This window comes from Phoxinus phoxinus, assembly GCF_949152265.1.
Source record: "Phoxinus phoxinus genome assembly, chromosome: 2".
NCBI lineage: Eukaryota > Metazoa > Chordata > Actinopteri > Cypriniformes > Leuciscidae > Phoxinus > Phoxinus phoxinus.
Window position 1 is genome coordinate 39,996,139 of NC_136877.1, and position 20,503 is coordinate 40,016,641.

Here is a 20,503-nt window from a genome sequence, read left to right on the forward strand (position 1 = left end):
GCCTTTTGACATCTGTCCCAGCTCTTTCGTGTTTCTTTGCTTTTATGTCCCTGTTTTTTGCTCAACACATTCTGAGGCTTGCTGACAGATGTTTTGCAGACACAATATGAGATATTTTGACACGTTGATCTGTCTAGACTCGATGACAGTAACGCTCCTGCTGCCATGTAATTCAAAAACCAGGTCAGAGGGGTCAATGGCACTTTAAAGAAACATTCTCTGGAATTTCCGATGAGGGATTGTAGGAGGAAGAATCAAGAAGTGATGAAATGGGATGGACGTATGTTAACAATAGAATAAAAATAGCACCCCCCTTCTCACCTTCATACTACTAGATAAATTGGCATGAATAGTCAGAAAGAATGAGAAAAAATACTATGCATGTACAATGTGCTTGTAGAATTCCCATAGACTTCCCCTTCTAAATAGAATCCCTGCTGGGGAAGGGAAGAATCCTACTGGAGTCAAGCATTCATAGGAAATTTCGAATCCATTTGGTCAAGGACTTCGATGTAATGACTCCCTATGGAGGCTGATCAGAAAAGCAGGCAAAGAATTTGGAAAGCACTAAAAGCATTTGCTAACATTCAAACGGACAGCAGAAAGAGACAAAGAGGTTTTATAGAGAGCTAGTTCTGCTCTGGTTTGGCAAATAAAAAGGAGTTAGGGATCTGGCAACCCAGAATGCCCGCTAAGTGCAGACAAACACTGAGGTTAGAGGGAGAAGCAGCAGGAGTGTGAGGGGAACCGAAGATAAATTATATAAGGACAGAAAGATTGCCATATTGTGTTGTGGAATTGTTGGCTCTATCTAGCTAGCTTCTGTTGCTCTCTCTCTATCTCTATATATATCTATCTCTCTCTCTCTCTCTCTCTCTCTCTCTCTCTCTCTCTCTCTCTCGTCTTGGCAAATTGTATAGTTAAGGTAAACATTGTTCAATGTTAAAATTAGCATTTTTTTTTAAAGTTCCTGTTTGCTTCCTCAATTACATTTTTTTAATTGTCATGCTATATGGTTACCCACCCTGCTGTTTATTAGCATGTTGGGTTTGTTGGACTACACAATGCAGCCTTTATCCATCATCAGCCATAGCAAAATAAAATGCATTAAGAGCAAACCCAACATTTAATTCTCCAAATCAAGTAGAGTAAATGAATTAGAGGCTTGGCAATTGAGGATGTTCTAGCTTAACTAAAGGCAAATCTGATCAGAGAGAGATGGCCTTTCTGTGCACTTCAGCTGGGCAGTAGAACTGTGAATAAGGCCTTCGACCTCACCTCTGAAAGATTGAAAATGTGTATGGTAAAAGCTTCCAGACCTCCACGCCATTTAGACTGAACGGATGGAGCCAAAACCCATGAAATATTACAGTTTGACTGCAATGCAAATTAATTGCATATGAACAAAAGGACTTTCCTGCTCTGCTTCCATAACAACTTAATACATTTGCAGATCTGGGTTAGCGAAACCATATTTCAAACCACAAATGTCATTCAGGACAAGAAAAATGTCTGAAAACACGGACGTCATAATCATTTGTAACGGAAAAAGGGAGTAGAAGCCGCAGTAGGCTGCAAGATGAGGCAATAAATCATTTTGCTGCAATTTATAGCATTGCTGTTAAGTGAGACTTGAGTTAAAATAAAAAATAATTTGTTTGATATGAGTCACCACTGCTACTATCTTTTCCTTTCAGTTGGATCCTGAAGTTCTCAAATATTTCCAACGTGAAACCATTAAACCTGTCTTTCACTATCCAAAGTCTTTAGGGAAAGTTTACAGGGGACAACTTGCATGGCAATTTCATTGTTTGTTAGTTTTGTTTTTTTAACTGATTGGAAATGTGTGACCTACTGTTCTAGACAGTCCTGCATAGATAGATGCTCACTGTGGTTATCTTTCCCAGATTAGAGTGCACAGGAAACCATGTGGTGTTAACTTAGAGATGACATCTGGAGGTACCTTATCAGGAATGAAGACTTTTGTGTTGTTCATCCATCATTTAGACTGCAGTTCTTTTTCTACTAAATGTGCTTCAGTGATTTAGATGCAATAGCTATCTATAATCATCCATTTGTTGAAGAACATTGAAGAGCAATGAACGAATATGGAATACATTTAGCATAAATCAAAGCCTGAACATTCAACTCAATCTAGTTGGTACATTGACTGTTAATGATTCTTTCAGCTCTTCCCCCTCCCCTACTCAATTACTTTCATTATTTCCTCTTTTATATATTGTGTTTCATTTAGTTGTTTCTCACATCCATAGACTCAAACAATGTGATTACACAGCTGCTCTTACCGCTGCGCGCTGGAAAGCCCCCCTGGTGTATGTGCCACCTCCTCTGTAGGTGATGGATGGGATCTCTTTGCTGAAGAGCGAGCATTTGTGCTGGTGGGCTTTGGGTGCAGACACATAGTCCACTCTTGTAACCACATGGCTCTTAGAGCTAAATGTCACCAGCGCTACACGTGTTGCCTCAGGCGCCACCGGAAAATCTGACAGCAGCTTCCGCACAAACCGCAGCTCGCTCCCAAAGTTGGAAGCTCCCACGCTGGACGACTCGTCCACGAGAAAGACCAGATCCAGACAACCTCCCCGCTCCCGAAGAAGGCGCACGTTCCTTCGGAAAACCTGGCCGAGACGTTCTACTTTTCTTTCTGCACTCTCAGAGAGATTTTGCCGAGTTTTGGCCGCCTGACGTAAAGCCTGTAGGGACGGCTGCTGAGCCTGGCTTGGCCAACTGGTACAGCCTAACCAGAACAGGAGCAGTAAGGTGAATCTTAAAGTCAATGTAAGTTTTAGCGTCACCATGATAACACCACAAACACCAGTGTCCAGTAGTGGTTAAGTGGTGCAAGTTTGTTGCAGTCCTCCTGTTGTTTCTCTTCTTTTGTTTTCTCTATCTTTTCCAAGCAGAGTGAGTCTCCTATTTCTCCGTGGGTCTCAGGCATCTGTGGAGCTCCTGAATTTCAGACAACCTCCAAATGTGTCTCCCCTCTCTCTCAAAGTCATTTAAGAAGAACGAGACAGTGAAAAAAAGTTCAGTGAGAACGAGAGGGTGTGTGTGTGTGTGCTGGTGTGAGACTAAGAGGAGTGAGAAGGAAGAGGGAGAGAGCAGCGGTGGAGGAAAAAATGGGCAGTCAGAGGCGTGAGTGTCTCTCTTTTTCTTCTCGTCCCGTTCTCTTTCTTGTTACTTACTTGTTCTCCCCTTCTCTCTTTCTTTTTTCCCTCTGCTTGTCCTGGAGTGCTTGGGTTTGGTTGTGTGTCATTGGAGCACTCTAGACTGTCCGTCAGCCAATGCCTTTGTGAGGGAATAAGTGTGTGTGAGGTAGAGAGCGAGAGAGAGAGAGAGAGACGTTTGTCTATCAGCCTATCAACATGCCCAAAGAAAACATTAGCACGGGTTCTGTTGATCAAATCCATATGTCTGGCACTCGTCTGCTCTCGGACGAACAACTCTCACCAAACCACCATGCAGATACCAAGAGCATCTGCTAATGAGAATACATGATGGGAGCTGTAGACAAAACAAGCATGTAATGGATACAAAAGCAATGCAATTAATTTGACAAGCAGAAAAGCTGTTAACAGGTTTTAAATCGAAGCAACGTTATATTAAGAGTCCACATGTCATGCGGACACATGAGTGTTTTGTAAGCAGAGCCTCCAGACTTTATTACTTCCTCTTGTTTTCTCTTGGTGGTCTTGAGGGGAGAAAAATATCAAGTAGGATCTGACCCCCCCCCCCCCCCCCCCCCTGTCTCTTTTATTCGTTCCTTCTCTCTTTTGTGATTTTTATCTGTAACCAAAACAAAGACTAGATGCTTAACACAGTTTTAGGTGGACCGACCACAGTCTGGCTGTATAAGAGAGCATTTTGAGCCAGGCTAAAACTTGTTAAATTAATACAAATGAACACGTGTGAAGAATACCGACTGTCATTGATATTACAGGACAATACAGTCAAGGATTTGCAGACTTGTGGGATTATAGCACAGACAGCCACTGATTCTTGACTGAAACAACATGAAGACATTGACAACATTAACAACATTAGGTCGATGAAGTTAACTGTGAAAGTTTTGCCTGAGAGCAAAAGAGGATAGTGGTGTTTGGCTTGCTTGTGTCCAAGCAGCTGGTGCTTCTGAAGGGACACGTAAATTATATACTTATTCATTTATTTATTTATTTTTTACATGTATTCTTCCTGCATGCTAGCATGATATACTGTACACACACACATTGCTAGTTATCATGCACCGTAAATCCACCCTGGTTGGGAATTAGTGTCCTTTTTCTTCTGTCTTTCTACTGTTTGGCAGAAGTGATGTGGTGGTGACACATTCTTGACATTTATCCAAACAAGAGGGGGATATGTCAAGATGAGACAAACACTTAATTACTTATAACATTAGTGTCAAGCACTTTGTTGGTCCATATTTAAATATACAGATCCCAAGAATGCTGTCTATGCTTGTTTTGATGAATCTAATTTTAACAGGAGAGTTGCAAAAATCCCTTTTCCTCATTAACTACATGGCAAGGCAAAGTGTCTTATGTATAAACTTAAAAATTGTAGAATAGAGCCCTCTACAGGTTAATAAATGGTACTTGTTATCCAGTTGCTGACTGTTGAGACATCCAATGTTTGTCATAATTGCCCGTGAAACTATTTTGCAAAACCAGTCCTTCTAGTTGGGGAACATTGTCAGAGCAGATGGAAGCTATTTTTCCTCCAGGATAACCTTGTATGTGGCTCACAAAATGGATCTACCTGATTCCTTACTGAAGAACCCCCATATCATAACCAATCCTCCACCAAATTTCAAAGTGAGAATGAGACACTGTGGGTAGGCCTCTCCATGTCTCTGCATGTCTAACCATTAGAGGATCAGGTGTTGGGCAAACGCAGAAAACTGGACTCATCAGAGAAGATCAGAAGCAGGCAGATATGTCTTTGTAAAGGACGCGTGACTCAAGCGTCAAGCCACGTACAAGGTTATCCTGGAAGAAAACTTACTTACTTTTGCTCCCCAACTTAAAGGATTGTTTTTCCTGCAGGACAATGATCCATGCCACACAGCCAGGCCAATCAATCAAGGTGTGTGGATGGAGGACTACCAGATCAAGACCCTGGCATAGCCAGCTCAAACTCTAGACCTGAACCCCATTGAAAACCTCTGGAATGTGATCAAGAGGAAGATGGAAGGTCACAAGCCATCAAACCAAGGAATGCTGCTTGAATTTTTGTGCCAGGAGTGGCATAAAGTCCTATGTGAAAGACTGGTAGAGAACCAGTGGTGTAGTCTACGTGATACGCAGGTATACGCCGTATACCCACTAGGAAATGGCAAGTATTTCCGTATACCCACTAAAAAAAGCGTGAGGATACGTAACAACTTCGTTTTGTGACAGAACTTTCACACTTTCATTCATAAATTCACCGCGTCTGTGTTTGCAATGGACACAGATCAAATCGCGTGAATATTAAAAACTCAAAGAGACTGCAGTTGTTCAACGCGTCTCTGGGAATGAGCGCTCAGTATACTCACTACAAAAAACTAGACTACACCACTGTAGAGAACATGCCAAGATGCATGAAAGCTGTGATTGGAAATCAGGGTTATTTCACCATATTGATTTCCTAACTCTTCTGAAGTTAAAACATTAGTATTGTGTTGTTTAAAAAATAATATAAATTTGTTTTCTTTGCATTATTCAAGGTCTAAAAACATGGCATCTTTATTGTTTTTTTGAGCAGTTGTCATTTTTTGCAAATAAATGCTCTAAATGTTTTACTTGAAAGAATAAAACAAAGATGTTTAATTTACTCAAACATACATATAAATAGTAATTCAAGAGAAACTGCTAATTTTTGCAGTGTTTTGTTTCCCCCAGAGCTATACATGCTTTAGGTTATGTTATTTATGCATCAGTTGTTTCACTGAAAATTTACACCTTTTGGACTATTTTGTTGCCAGACATGCCTGGCATCAACAGTTATTGAAGTCAGACTGTACAGAAGTAATTGCTGGGTATGTGAGTTAGAGACATAATTGCCAGAACTTAAAAAGGTTGCTATAATAATTTCTGTCCCTGTTATGATGCCCACAAAATGTAAAGGTGTCATTGCAACTCCAAAATATCTTATATTTAGCCTACTGGCTCCATCTATTGGTGAAAATAGGCATGTGTACACCCTGCATGTGTACACTACTCCATTTCATGCTTTTAAGAACCCCTAATATAGAATATTTGCCATTAAAATGTTGCATGCAAACAATTTTATTTAAGTTTTACATGCTTAATTGGGAAATATACTGTTTAAACTCAATTGTTGTAGTTACAGCTTTCACCAGCAGAGGCTGATGGGCCTATGCTGCTAACCAAGAGTTGCTGTTAACTCACTGCAGAGCCAATGGATGAAGCTTGACATCCAGCTCCCCCTCTGTGTATGGGTGGAGCTTGAAGGTCCAGCCCTACCATAATCCTATTCCTGAACCTAATTAGGTCAAGCTCCAGCCATTAGGTTCACAGAGGTGGAGCTGAACTAGGTCAAGTTCCACACATTACATCCGGAGAGGGGGAGCTAGACATCATTTGGCTCTGCAGTGAGCACCATTTGTGCTAACTAGCCATGCTCTGCACTGCACTGCACAGATGCTCTCTAGAATGATAATATCCCTGCCCTCGTGCAACCAGCAAGCCGTTAGCAATTCATGACTGTATTTAAAGGCTTTTTTTTAAATAACACTTATAACTTCCTGAAACTTTATTTGTGTTTCCATATTTTGAATAATTTTCTGCCTGCTTAAACTAAATAGGATTTTTTTTTTTACAGTGCACAGGAAGCACATTGACCAACATTAGCCCAGAACACAACAACTCTGACATTCTGGAATCAGTGTTTTCAGTTTCTTTTCAAATGAAGTATTTTTGTTGTGATTATTGTGGAAGGGGAAAGGACTTGTACCAATTGTGTGTCTGTCCACAAGCAGCCGTCCCTCCTATAAAGATGTAACGATCGGTGTGGTAGTGCAGGTTCTCAGAGATATTTTTAGCACAGTCTCTGACGTGAATATGAATAATTCATGAGCTCTGTGGCTGAATGATGGACCACGCCATGCTGTGACATCATAATACATCAGTGACGTGAGATTGTAACATATGCAAAAGAAAAAGCTGAATTTATCCAGTTAGGCATGTTAACATAAAATAATATAGCACGCAGAGAAGCAAAGGCTACATGTGAGAAATGTGAAACTCTTTACAGCTGCAATTCTGAGTGAAGGATTTGGTCATTCCATGTTGTTCCTCTTTCCTACACTTATGAAGAGAGAGGAGAAAAGAAAGTTATTTTCCCTTGCTCTAGCGTTTTAAAGACAAGCTGACAAACATTGACTAAACACGTACAGTTACATTTTATTTTAAGGTGTCATTGTTACAAGTGTAATTATATATTTAAGTACTGAGTAACATTAAGCAACTGTACTTACTAGGGTTAGGGATTAGGATTTTGTTGTGGGTTAGTTGCATGTAATTATGCCTAATTTACTGTTATTACTATGGTAAGTACATGTAACAAGGACACTGTAAAATAAAGTGTTAACACACGTACACTATACAGCATACACAACACTGTAAAAAAAATCTGTTCAATTTGTGGTAGCCAGAAATTTACCGTATAAAATACAGTAGCAACATTTTAGGTTTTACAGACTTAACTTAAAATTGGCCGTAATAAACCGTATTTCACTATCTGATATAATGTTAATTTTCTGACCTATTCAAGTAATAATATCTGTTTTGTACCATTGTAATACACTGATAACCACCAATCACAGCAGAGATGAGTCACATGATCAATCAAAGCTCATCACAAGCAGCTCTTCCACAAGTCAGTTAATACTAATATATAGAAGCTGTACAGTGTGATTCACACAAACATTAAACACCATCATGGTAACACACATGAATTTTTAAAATGCAATAAACATTAATTTAACAACATTAGATGTAACATAAAACCCTAATGTACATAACTGATTAGAAAAAATAAACTATGAAGAAACCGTTATTTCAACAAAAATACATCAAATGTGAAGTGTCACGCAGGGAATTGTGGGAATGTCAATTTACGTTTTTTCACTGTATATTTTTATTCAATGAGTTGTTCTTTTTCACTTTCAAAAACTGTAAATTTAACTGTATTTTACAGTAAAATTACATTAAATGTACCATTAGATCTATCACAGTCATTTACCGTATATAGTTAGGAAACTTTCTGTTAACCAATTAAACGTTCTTTTTCTGTGAAAATCACGATAATTTTTTACAGTGAAATAAAAAAATAGGGTCCCACTTTATATTAAGTGGCTTTAAGTACTATGTACTTACATTGAAATTAATAATTTGATACAATGGACTTATTGTGTACATACATGTTTTTACATTGTACTTATATTTTGAAAATACCTGCATGTAATTACAACTGTAATTAATTGATGTAATTACATTTGTAATTACACAGTTAACCCTTCCCTTACACCTTAACCTACCCTTAAACCGACCCATACCACCACACCTGACCCTAACCTTACCAGTATCACATCTCAATAGCAGCAAAAGTGTTTTACAATACAACCTGAACACAATAAGTACATTGTAGTTATTTGTCTATAATGTAAAACCACTTAATATAAAGTGGGACCAAAAAGGGTAACAAAAAAATTCTCACACACGTGCAAAAACCAGAAAACCGCAGGGGAGCAAAAGTGGATGTCTCAGATGGGACAACAGTGTAAGAATGAAAAACAGCCTTAGAGGAGAGAAAAAGGGGGGAAACAGGAGACTGGATTGAACCAGAGTTCCAAAAACATGATCCCGCTGGGGAGAGCGTGAGGAGATGAGTGAAAACAGAGAACACTGTATAGAGGGGGAGAGACCGAACTGGCAAATAGGGAGAAAGAGAAAAGCAGTATTCCAGAAAAGCAAACAAATATGACCGGAAAGCAGAATTTAAAGAGATAATTGATTCAATAATTAAAGTTGTCATCATTTACTCATCCTTATGTTGTTCCAAACGTGTAACTTTCTTTATTATGCAAAAGAAGATATTCTGAAAAAAATGTTTAACCAAACATTGACTTGCATGGGGAGAAAAAAAACGCTGATACATTTCTCAAATTATTTTCTTTTATATCCGACAGAAGAAAGTAAGTCATACAGGTTTGGAACAAGATGGAGGTGAGTAAATGATGACATAATTTTCATATTTGGGTGGATTAAATACCAACTAAAAAAGTTGTATTTAAACTCAAAAGTAAGACGAGACAGGCATGGCAAAAGTTTTCGTAATGTCACTATCGGATGATGAAAGAGTGTGATGATCAGTTCCACAATGATGGTTAAATGTAATTAACACTCTGCTATTGTGCTGATGATGAAAACACTGATGCCAAACTACTTTGATTGATCACTGAAATGCCTTTGATTAAAAACAAAAGGCAGCCTATTACTCCAAAAATGTTAATACACTGTCTATCACAAAGAAACATAGTGGGGAGGATGCAAAACAAAGCCAGTGTGTTGAAACACACAAATCCAACTATACATGTGGTCACTGGTCACCCAAAAATGCATATTCGGACATCATTTATACTTTATTGTATTTGAAATATATTCCCTTTTTCAATAGCACATTGCAAATATACTAACAAAAATTGTACTAAATATATTACAAGTATATTAGCATCACACTTTTACTTATTTGCACAATACAATTTTTTTACACACTTAGGTTAAATACAATTAATAATTGTAGCCTACTTTAGTATATTTTCAAAAAATATATTTTAGAAAAATGTACTTGGAGTGAAAATTCAGTTTATTTAGTGTATTTATTTTTAGGTATATTTTAACTGTGCTGGAAATGATAATTGTAACAATGCTTTCAAAATACATTATAGTATACAATAGTATTTTGTACAAAGTACTATTTTACTCATAAGTATTATACAATAATTATTTGTCTATTAATGTCCATTTGTTATTGAAGACAAAGTGTGTTATTGAATCACAATTTGTGATAAGTACTTGTGGTTGGCGCCGATAGCCTCGTGGGCAAGTGTGCTGACATGTAGTGTCCTTGTGCTTCTGGAGACAGGAGTTGGACCTCGTGGACCTTTCCCTTTTTCCGTGTGACACAAAATAATTTATTTTGAAGCATGTTGAACATTAGGGTGAAATATCCCTTCAATTCTGTTAACAAAATTTAATTAAATGTTTGCACACAAATGAATTGAAACACAATAAAAAATATATATATATATATATATATATATATAAAAAAAAAAAGCCGCCACCCCGTTGCCTTTCGGGTTCCTGTGCACGACGGGCAATAACGTAACCCCGCTTTGACTGTCGAGAAGAAGTCTGCTTTAGAGCTTGCATCAGTGTGAGTCTTTCTGCTCCCCTCCAAACACACACAGAAAAGGGGGGGGCTGTCTGTGTGTGTGCCCTCCCTCCCTCCACACACACACACACACACACACACACACACACACACAGAGAATGGCAGGGGGAACTCTGTCAGAGAGAGACAAAACCACATTCAAACCAAAATATCTGACTTCCTGTTGGTCGGAGCTAATGACTGTAAAAGAGAAAGTTGTCCGGATCGATAAGCATAATATACAGACCGAGTTTTGTGACTGTAGGTAAAAATAACCCCCCCACTTTAGTCAAAAGTATCTTGAAAGTAACACACTTCTTGCTGCCAGTTGGTGGCGCTATAACTTTGACTCACAATAGTCACATCCATGTGATCGCCCTCTTACAACAAACACACTGCTGAAGTTTCATCAAGATCAATAAATGTATGAAGACGTTATAACACATTGTGTTTTTCTTTTCTCGCCATAACTTCGTTTCCTCGCCACGGCCAAACCATTCGAGATATCAAAAATCCGTCCGCAATTTAGCGTCCTCAATGTCTTTACTTCATGCTGACCGAGTTTGGTGGCGATAGGATAATTTTTCTTGGAGGAGTATATCAAATTCCAGGGGCATGCATTTTCATACAGCCCATAATAGCCGACTTCCTGTTGGACTGGTGTAAAACTTAGAGCACGAAAGTTGTTCGGCCCGATTAAATCTATATGTGTACCGAGTTTCATATTATTACATGCAAACGTGTTTGATATATGGACCAAGTTTTTCGGACCACGTTCAAGGGGGCGCTGTTGAGCTCCCCTGCAACGCCCGGGTACCAGCTTCAGCCCAGCCCTGATGGCCGCAGGTTCTGACCTGTGTGCAAAGTTTCAAGAGTTTTCGAGCACGTTAAGGGCCCCAAAAGTGCCCGAGAAGTCCCACACAGCAGAGAAAGGGTTAAAATAAAGCCCCCCTCCTCTCTCACACACACAGACACTGAGAGAGACTGGCAAAATTCCCATCAAATCACATTCAAACCAAAATATCTGACTTCCTGTTGGTCGGAGCTAATGACTGTAAATTAGAAAGTTGTCCGGCTCGGGGAGATAAATATAAATACCGATTTTTGTTACTGTAGGTAAAACTAATACCCCATTTTTGACTAAAGGTGGCGCTACTGAGCCCCTTACCACGCCCGTTTCTGAAACTTTGCACATGCCTAGTACCTAATAAATCTGATATGCATGTTGAGTTTCATGCAAGTTGAAGCATGTTAAGAGCCTCAAATGCACCCAAAAAGAATATAAAAGTTTAAAGCGTTGCCATGGCAACAGTATTTAAGATATCAATAATTCTTTCACAGGTCTACATCTGCCGTGTGTTTACATTATACACATAAAGTTTGAAGCAAATCGGGTAAAAATAAGAGGGTGAATTCAAAGCATTTTGAAAGTGACACACTTCCTGCTGCCAGTTGGTGGCGCTATAACTTTGACTCACAATAGTCACATCCATGTGATCGGCCTCTTACAGCGAACACACTGCTGAAGTTTCATCAAGATCAGTTAATGTATGAGGATGTTATAACACACTTCCTGTTTCCAATATTCGCCATAAATTCGTTTCCTCGCCACGGCCAAACCGTTCGAGATATCAAAAATCCCCTCGCAATTTATCATCCTCCATGTCTTGACTTCATGCACACCGAGTTTCGTGGTGATTGGTTGAATCGTCTAGGAGGAGTACTTTAAATTCCATTGCATGTGTTTTTTAAACTACGCCAAATAGCCGACTTCCTGTTGGGCTGGGGTAAAAAGTCAGAGCACGAAGGATATATGAACCGGTGAGATCTATAAGTGTACCGAGTTTCATATTATTACACGCAAGCGTGTTTGATTTATGGACCAAGTTTTCGGACCGCGTTCCAGGGGGCGCTGTCGAGCCCCCCTGCCACGCCCGGGTACCAGCTTCAGTCCGGCTCTAATGGCCGCGGGTTCTGACATTTGTGCAAAGTTTCAAGAGTTTTTGAGCACGTTAAGGCCCCCAAAAGTGCCCAAAAGGTAGTAATATAATAAATATAGCTGCAAGCAGCGATTACGGGCCCAAGCCGGTGGCACCGCCACCCTGGTGCCTTTAGTTACACTAAAGGCACCGGGCTGGCGCTGCCACCGGCTTGGGCCCTCCATCGCTGCTTGCAGCTATATTTATATATATATATATATATATATATATATATATATATATATATATATATATATATATATATATAAAAAGCCGCCACCCCGTTGCCTTTCGGGTTCCTGTGCACGACGGGCAATAACGTAACCCCGCTTTGACTGTCGAGAAGAAGTCTGCTTTAGAGCTTGCATCAGTGTGAGTTAGAGGATGGATACCCGACCCGAGCCCGACGAGACCCGCCGGTACCCGACGGGCCGGGCCGGGTTCGGACAGATATTTAGAAATGATGTTCGGGTTCGGGTCGGGCTCGGTCACATCAGCGCGATAAGACATTGAACATTTTAAATTTAAAACAGCTTATTATGTAGGTAGCCGATGTGCCTGATGCTTTCACTTGATGCAAACGTTCGTTTTTGTGATTAAAATACATGTAAAATATTACCATAACATCCGTCTTCCTGTGTGCGGACATTTGTTTATGTAGCCGTGACAACGAAACGCGTGCATAATGTGCGCGCGCCAGGTGTTAAGAGCGCTTGTTGCTCCGCGCGCTGATGCGCTTGTCCTGTTGACATTTCCGATTGCCTTCCTCCAGTTGCTTAATAAAAGCGGGCTTTCCACACAAAAAAACGTACAATTGTCATTAGTATGAGAAAAAAATGGGATTTTAACTGTCGGGCTCGGGTCGGGCTCTAACATAAATATCTTTATGCCTGTCGGGCTCGGGTCGGGTTCGGTTACTGCTCTGTCGGACGCGGGCCGGGCTCGGACTGAAAAATTTGGCCCGATCCGCACTCTAGTGTGAGTCTTTCTGCTCCCCTCCAAACACACACAGAAAAGGGGGGGGCTGTCTGTGTGTGTGCCCTCCCTCCCTCCCTCCCTCCCCACACACACACACACACACACACACACACAGAGAATGGCAGGGGGAACTCTGTCAGAGAGAGACAAAACCACATTCAAACCAAAATATCTGACTTCCTGTTGGTCGGAGCTAATGACTGTAAATGAGAAAGTTGTCCGGATCGATAAGCACAATATACAGACCGACTTTTGTGACTGTAGGTAAAAATAACCCACCCACTTTAGTCAAAAGTATCTTAAAAGTAACACACTTCCTGCTGCCAGTTGGTGGCGCTATAACTTTGACTCACAATAGTCACATCCATGTGATCGCCCTCTTACAACAAACGCACTGCTGAAGTTTCATCAAGATCAATAAATGTATGAAGACGTTATAACACATTGTGTTTTTCTTTTCTCGCCATAACTTCGTTTCCTCGCCACGGCCAAACCGTTCGAGATATCAAAAATCCGTCCGCAATTTAGCATCCTCAATGTCTTTACTTCATGCTGACCGAGTTTGGTGGCGATAGGATAATTTTTCTTGGAGAAGTATATAAAATTCCAGGGGCTTGCATTTTCATACAGCCCATAATAGCCGACTTCCTGTTGGACTGGCGTAAAACTTAGAGCACGAAAGTTGTTCGGCCCGATTAAATCTATATGTGTACCGAGTTTCATATTATTACATGCAAACGTGTTTGATATATGGACCAAGTTTTTCGGACCACGTTCAAGGGGGCGCTGTTGAGCTCCCCTGCCACGCCCGGGTACCAGCTTCAGCCCAGCCCTGATGGCCGCAGGTTCTGACCTGTGTGCAAAGTTTCAAGAGTTTTCGAGCACGTTAAGGGCCCCATAAGTGCCCGAGAAGTCCCACACAGCAGAGAAAGGGTTAAAATAAAGCCCCCCTCCTCTCTCACACACACAGACACTGAGAGAGACTGGCAAAATTCCCATCAAATCCCATTCAAACCAAAATATCTGACTTCCTGTTGGTCGGAGCTAATGACTGTCAATTAGAAAGTTGTCCGGCTCGGGGAGATAAATATAAATACCGATTTTTGTTACTGTAGGTAAAACTAATACCCCATTTTTGACTAAAGGTGGCGCTACTGAGCCCCTCCACCGCGCCCGTTTCTGAAACTTCACACATGCCTAGTACCTAATAAATCTGATATGCATGTTGAGTTTCATGCAATTTGAAGCATGTTAAGAGCCTCAAATGCACCCAAAAAGAATATTAAAGTTTGATGCGTTGCCATGGCAACAGTATTTAAGATATCAATAATCCTTTCACAGGTCTACATCTGCCGTGTGTTTACATTATACAGATGAAGTTTGAAGCAAATCGGGTAAAAATAAGAGGGTGATTTCAAAGCATTTTGAAAGTGACACACTTCCTGCTGCCAGTTGGTGGCGCTATAACTTTGACTCACAATAGTCACATCCATGTGATCGGCCTCTTACAACAAACACACTGCTGAAGTTTCATCAAGATCAGTTAATGTATGAGGATGTTATAACACACTTCCTGTTTCCAATATTCGCCATAAATTTGTTTCCTCGCCACGGCCAAACCGTTCGAGATATCAAAAATCCCCTCGCAATTTAGCATCCTCCATGTCTTGACTTCATGCACACCGAGTTTCGTGGTCATCCGATGAATTCTCTAGGACAAGTGTTTCAAATGCCAGAACATGCGTTTCCATACAGCCCATAATAGCCGACTTCCTGTTGGACTGGCGTAAAACTTAGAGCACGAAAGTTGTTCGGCCCGATGAGATCTATATGTGTATCGAGTTTCATATTATTACATGCAAGCGTGTTTGAGATATGGACATGTTTTTGAATCCCATTCCAGGGGGCGCTGGCGAGCCCCCCTGCCACGCCCGGGTCCCAGCTTCAGTCGGGCCCTGATGGCCGCAGGTTCTGACATTTGTGCAAAGTTTCAAGAGTTTTTGAGCACGTTAAGGCCCCCAAAAGTGCCCAAAAGGTAGTAAAATAATAATAATAATAAATATAGCTGCAAGCAGCGATTACGGGCCCAAGCCGGTGGCACCGCCACCCCGGTGCCTTTAGTTGCACTAAAGGCACCAGGGTGGAGGTGCCACCGGCTTGGGCCCTCCATCGCTGCTTGCAGCTATATTTATTTATATATATATATATATATATATATATATATATATATATATATATATATATATATATATATAAAAAACCGCCACCCCGGTGCCTTTAGGGTTCTTGTGCACAACGGGCAATAACGTATCTCCGCTTTAGAGCTTGCATCAGTGTGGGTTCTGCAAAAGTGCGCATCGAGGGCGTGAGCACCGTTCTGAAAACTAAAATGAAAAATTAGACACCCTACAGTTTCATGGACTTAACGGACACATGAAATCAGCAGCCATTGTAAGTACACAAGACCAAAAATTCATATGAAGTGTGGTATATATTAATTTTTTTAAGGGACAAGACAGATCATTTGACTTGCCTGACCTGATTAGAACAGTGAAAAAATAAAAAAAATAAAAATGGGTTGTGCAAAAAGGCGCATTTTTTGCTAGATTTTTAAAAAAGTTTAAATATATCAAAACAGAAAGATTTTTTTACATTTAAAAGCGTGCAATGAAAAACAGGAATAGGGGAGGGGAATGACCGACAGAGACAGATAACTATTGAAAATATTTTACTAAAAAAATAACATCCTAACTTTGACAGAAAGTAGTCTTTGATAATGTTTAAATATACATAAAAATGCAGCATTGAATTAATTGAAATTAGTGTACTTTAAAACACTTGTTTAAAAGAAAAAACACATTTATACATAGTATAAAACACTAGATGGCACAATATACCTATTTTTAATAGTCTTTCTGCCCCCCTCCCCACACAGACAAACACAGGAGGGGCTGTCTGTGTGTGTGGCTGCGATGTCAAGATTGCAGTGTGTGTGTGTGTGTGTGTGTGTGTGTGTATACGAGGATCGATCGAAAAACATACTCCGTCATTTTGTTCATACAGGACATCATTCAAACTGCAAAGTGTTTCCTTATATTTGTGTGCACTTGCAATAAAACACAACATTGTGCTTTTGTTAAAGGTCCCATGACATGGGGTTATTATATTATTTTATAATGTTTCCTGGGTTGCCCTTATAATGTTAGTATGTTTTTTAAATCAAAAATAGTCATAATTTAGAAATAAAAGGCATTTTTCCTAGCCCAGTTTTAGCCTCTGATTTGAACGCTCTGTTTGAAGGGGCGTGTCTGTGTGAGACTTAGGTGTAACCGGCCACTGCTGTGATTGGCTGACATGCTTGCATATGAAATAGCTACTTATTACATGTGAAACTCTCTCGAATACTTTTACTACAGTTATTATACGTTTTTACTATTACAGCTATCGAGATTAACAAATCGTCAGAAGTTTTTAAAGTATTTAGATCTATTCCCATCACATAAAATGTTGCCGTGATGAGCATTGCGCAAGCAGATGACAGTCTGTTGTTGATCGCGAGAATGAAGATCTTATCATTGCAACGCAGTTTCTGCACTCTCTCTAATGCTTTCACCAATGCAAACACGATGATGTAAATACAGTAAGAGCTTCATGTGCAGTGTAACGTGCGTCATTGATTTCATAACGAGTTTGGCAAGTGTCCAGATAAACTCCATCGCGCTGTGTCCATGAGAAAATGAGCTAGGAAGTAGAAACGCGTGCGCGCGATTCCTACAAACATTGTTCCTCGATCGCTTTATGTTTATAAGTTAATTTATTCACAATTTAAATACGATTATTTTCATCCTACTAAAAGAAACGATGTGAAGTTGATATTTTAGTCACTGGCTTGACTTACTGAGGCATAAACAGCAGTATTGAACGATTTGTCTGAACTTGAACAATTACACATCAGAAAGTGTTGCTTGGTAACGTTAGCTCGATCGATTTATTTGCAGACGTTCGTCGAGGCCAGCTCTGTATTATTGGCCCAAGTTGAGGAAACAGTCGTCGGTGAAATGTTTGCCGCAGACATGCAAAACTTTGGGGAGTTGTGTCGGCGCATTTCCAGAGAAAATGAAATGAATCCACTGGTTCTTGCTTGGATGAAGGAACTAAAAAAAGGCTTCGGTGTTCATTTGTACATCCAATTATTGAGCCATTATTATGCTTCGCTCGCTCAAAAGCCATGATATCTCCCGTGGACAAACTAAAATCGCGCACGCGTTCCTACTTCCTAGCTCATTTTCTCATGGACTGGAAATATTCTCTGGGCGGGCAAAGCAGAGAAAGGGGAGGTAACATTTCCTCCGTATGACGTCATACGGAGGAGATTCAAGATCAGCCCGATTGAGCTTCCACTTTTTCAAAGGCAGAGAAAGAGAGCAAAAGCTTGATTTACACCGATTGAAATTTCTAGAAATTTGGGGACCATATAAAGGCTAGGGGAACTCATATTAATGTTAAAAAACCTCAAAAAGTGAAAATTTCATGTCATGGGACCTTTAAACTATAAACTCTTGTCAAACTGTAACATACAAATGTCACCCAACCAAAATCACACACACACACACACAACAATGTTGACTATTTTTGTTCTGTTTCAGCAGCGAAAATAGTTAAACAAAGATCACAGCAGAACCATCGCGCATCTCACAGTGTTTTTTCATTAGTGAATGATTCCGCATTTTGAAAGAATCGCTTGACTCAAAGATTCAATGATCAATCCATAAAGATCTGTGTCATTCATGAATGATTCAGTCGTTCGAACGAATGAATCAATGACTCGCTCATTAAGACGGTCGTGTTTTTTCATTAGTGAATGATTCCGCATTCTGAAAGAATCGCTTGACTCAAAGATTCAATGATCAATCCATAAAGATCTGTGTCATTCATGAATGACTCAGTCGTTCGAACGACTCGTTTGAACGAATGAATCAATGACTCGCTCATTAAGACGGTCGCCTGGCGACACCTATAGGAGGTTTAGTGTTATGTTTAAAAGTAGCCTTTCATTCTTTGCAACGATCGTTAATTAACTTATATTTAAAACAATCTTAAAACATTATTTAATGCATTGTTATTTTTCAGTGTAAAATATTTAATTTGATCAGCCACAGGGTAGGCTTACAGTCCTATAGTGTCTTATTATTCTAAATAATTTAATTTATTGATCAAATTTAGAAATTAAAAATGAACTATGAAGCATACATTTAATAAGAGTAGGGTGTGACTAGGTGTAGATATTCAAATATACAGATATTCAAATATAGTGGGCACTAGCCTATTAAAACCTGAATGTGTCCGCTTAATAAATCGTGAGCTGAATGAGTCGCAGCAAACATCAGCACAAGGAGTCCAATTTCATTAATCATGGGTGAAAAGCTGACTGAAAAGATTAAGAATAATAGGCTATTGAACACGCAATTCAAGCAATCCCATCCCCGAAATGGCGCTATGTTTAAAATTAAACTAAATGCTCATGGCTGCACGGGCAATAACGCGTTCACAGCGAGGAACGAGCAGAACAGAGTGAATGTTTTTAGTTCATTCCTACTGGACGTCCAGTACTACTTTGGCTTTTAAGTTAGCGATTTCAAAGCCCCCGCTTTAATTGCACATCGATTAACCGGTAGGAAAATATTCTAACAGTCACTATTTATATAGATACAATATACAATGGGCCTACCCGATTTTGACCACAAGAGGGCAGTATTGCCCTATGTATGACTTATTTTTTGACTTAAAAAGTGCATTCTGGCTGTTTTTTAACTTATACATAATTCTTAAATTGAAATAAAAGAACAAAATGGGTTTAGTTCTGATATTTGTATACTTTTATATAGAAATAAATGGTGTATAATAATTTTTTTAGAAGATATGAGGCTTTTAGTGTTTCCTTTTTTGGACATTACTTTAATCCCTCGCCATAGCAAAACCGTTTGAGATATTTAATATCCGTTCACAATTTAGCATCTTTAATGTATTTTCATCATGTTGAAAAAGTTTGGTGTGAATAAAATAAACCACCGCTAAAAACTCGGAGTCTAAAATATACCAAAACTCACATTCAAACCAAAATATCTGACTTCTTGTTGGTCGGAGCTAATGACTGTAAATTAGAAAGTTGTCCGGATCGAAGAGAAGAATATACGTACCGAGTTTGGTTACTGTAGGTAAAACTAATACCCCATTTTTGACTAAAGGTGGCGCTACTGAGCCCCTTACCACGCCCGTTTCTGAAACTTCGCACATGTCTATTACACAATAAATGTCAAATGCATGTTGAGTTTCATGCAATTTGAAGCATGTTAAGAGCCTCAAATGCATCCAAAAAGAATATAAAAGTTTAAAGCGTTGCCATGGCGACAGTATTAAAGATGACAATAATCCTTTCACAGGTCTACATCTGTCGTGTGTTTACGTTATACAGATGAAGTTTGAAGCAAATCGGGTAAAAATAAGAGGGTGAATTCAAAGCATTTTGAAAGTGACACACTTCCTGCTGCCAGTTGGTGGCGCTATAACTTTGACTCACAATAGTCACATCCATGTGATCGGCCTCTTACAACAAACACACTGCTGAAGTTTCATCAAGATCAATTAATGTATGAGGATGTTATAACACACTTCCTGTTTCCAATATTCGCCATAAATTCGTTTCCTCGCCACGGCCAAACCGTTCGAGATATCAAAAATCCCCTCGCAATTTAGCATCCTCCATGTCTTGACTTCATGCACACCGAGTTTCGTGGTCATCCGATGAATTCTCTAGGACAAGTGTTTCAAATGCCAGAACATGCGTTTCCATACAGCCCATAATAGCCGACTTCCTGTTGGACTGGCGTAAAACTTAGAGCACGAAAGTTGTTCGGCCCGATGAGATCTATACGTGTACCGAGTTTCATATTATTACATGCAAGCGTGTTTGAGATATGGACATGTTTTTGAATCCCATTCCAGGGGGCGCTGGCGAGCCCCCCTGCCACGCCCGGGTCCCAGCTTCAGTCGGGCCCTGATGGCCGCGGGTTCTGACATTTGTGCAA

The 20,503-nt window shown here is 39.8% G+C and overlaps 2 protein-coding genes across 5 annotated transcripts in view; one reads left to right on the forward strand and one right to left on the reverse strand.

The window, feature by feature from the left end:
• The window catches only part of svep1 (sushi, von Willebrand factor type A, EGF and pentraxin domain containing 1), a 99,298-nt gene extending 96,065 nt beyond the window's left edge, over positions 1-3,233 (reverse strand). For both annotated transcript variants that reach the window (XM_079598894.1, XM_079598893.1), the window contains exon 1: positions 2,307-3,233. In XM_079598894.1, coding sequence (XP_079455020.1) covers positions 2,307-2,819 — 513 coding nt within the window. In that variant the 5' untranslated portion in view covers positions 2,820-3,233. The remainder of the gene's footprint in view (positions 1-2,306) is intronic.
• The window catches only part of slc7a8a (solute carrier family 7 member 8a), a 61,161-nt gene that overhangs the window by 17,013 nt on the left and 23,645 nt on the right, over positions 1-20,503 (forward strand). The gene's annotated exons all lie outside the window — the stretch shown is intronic.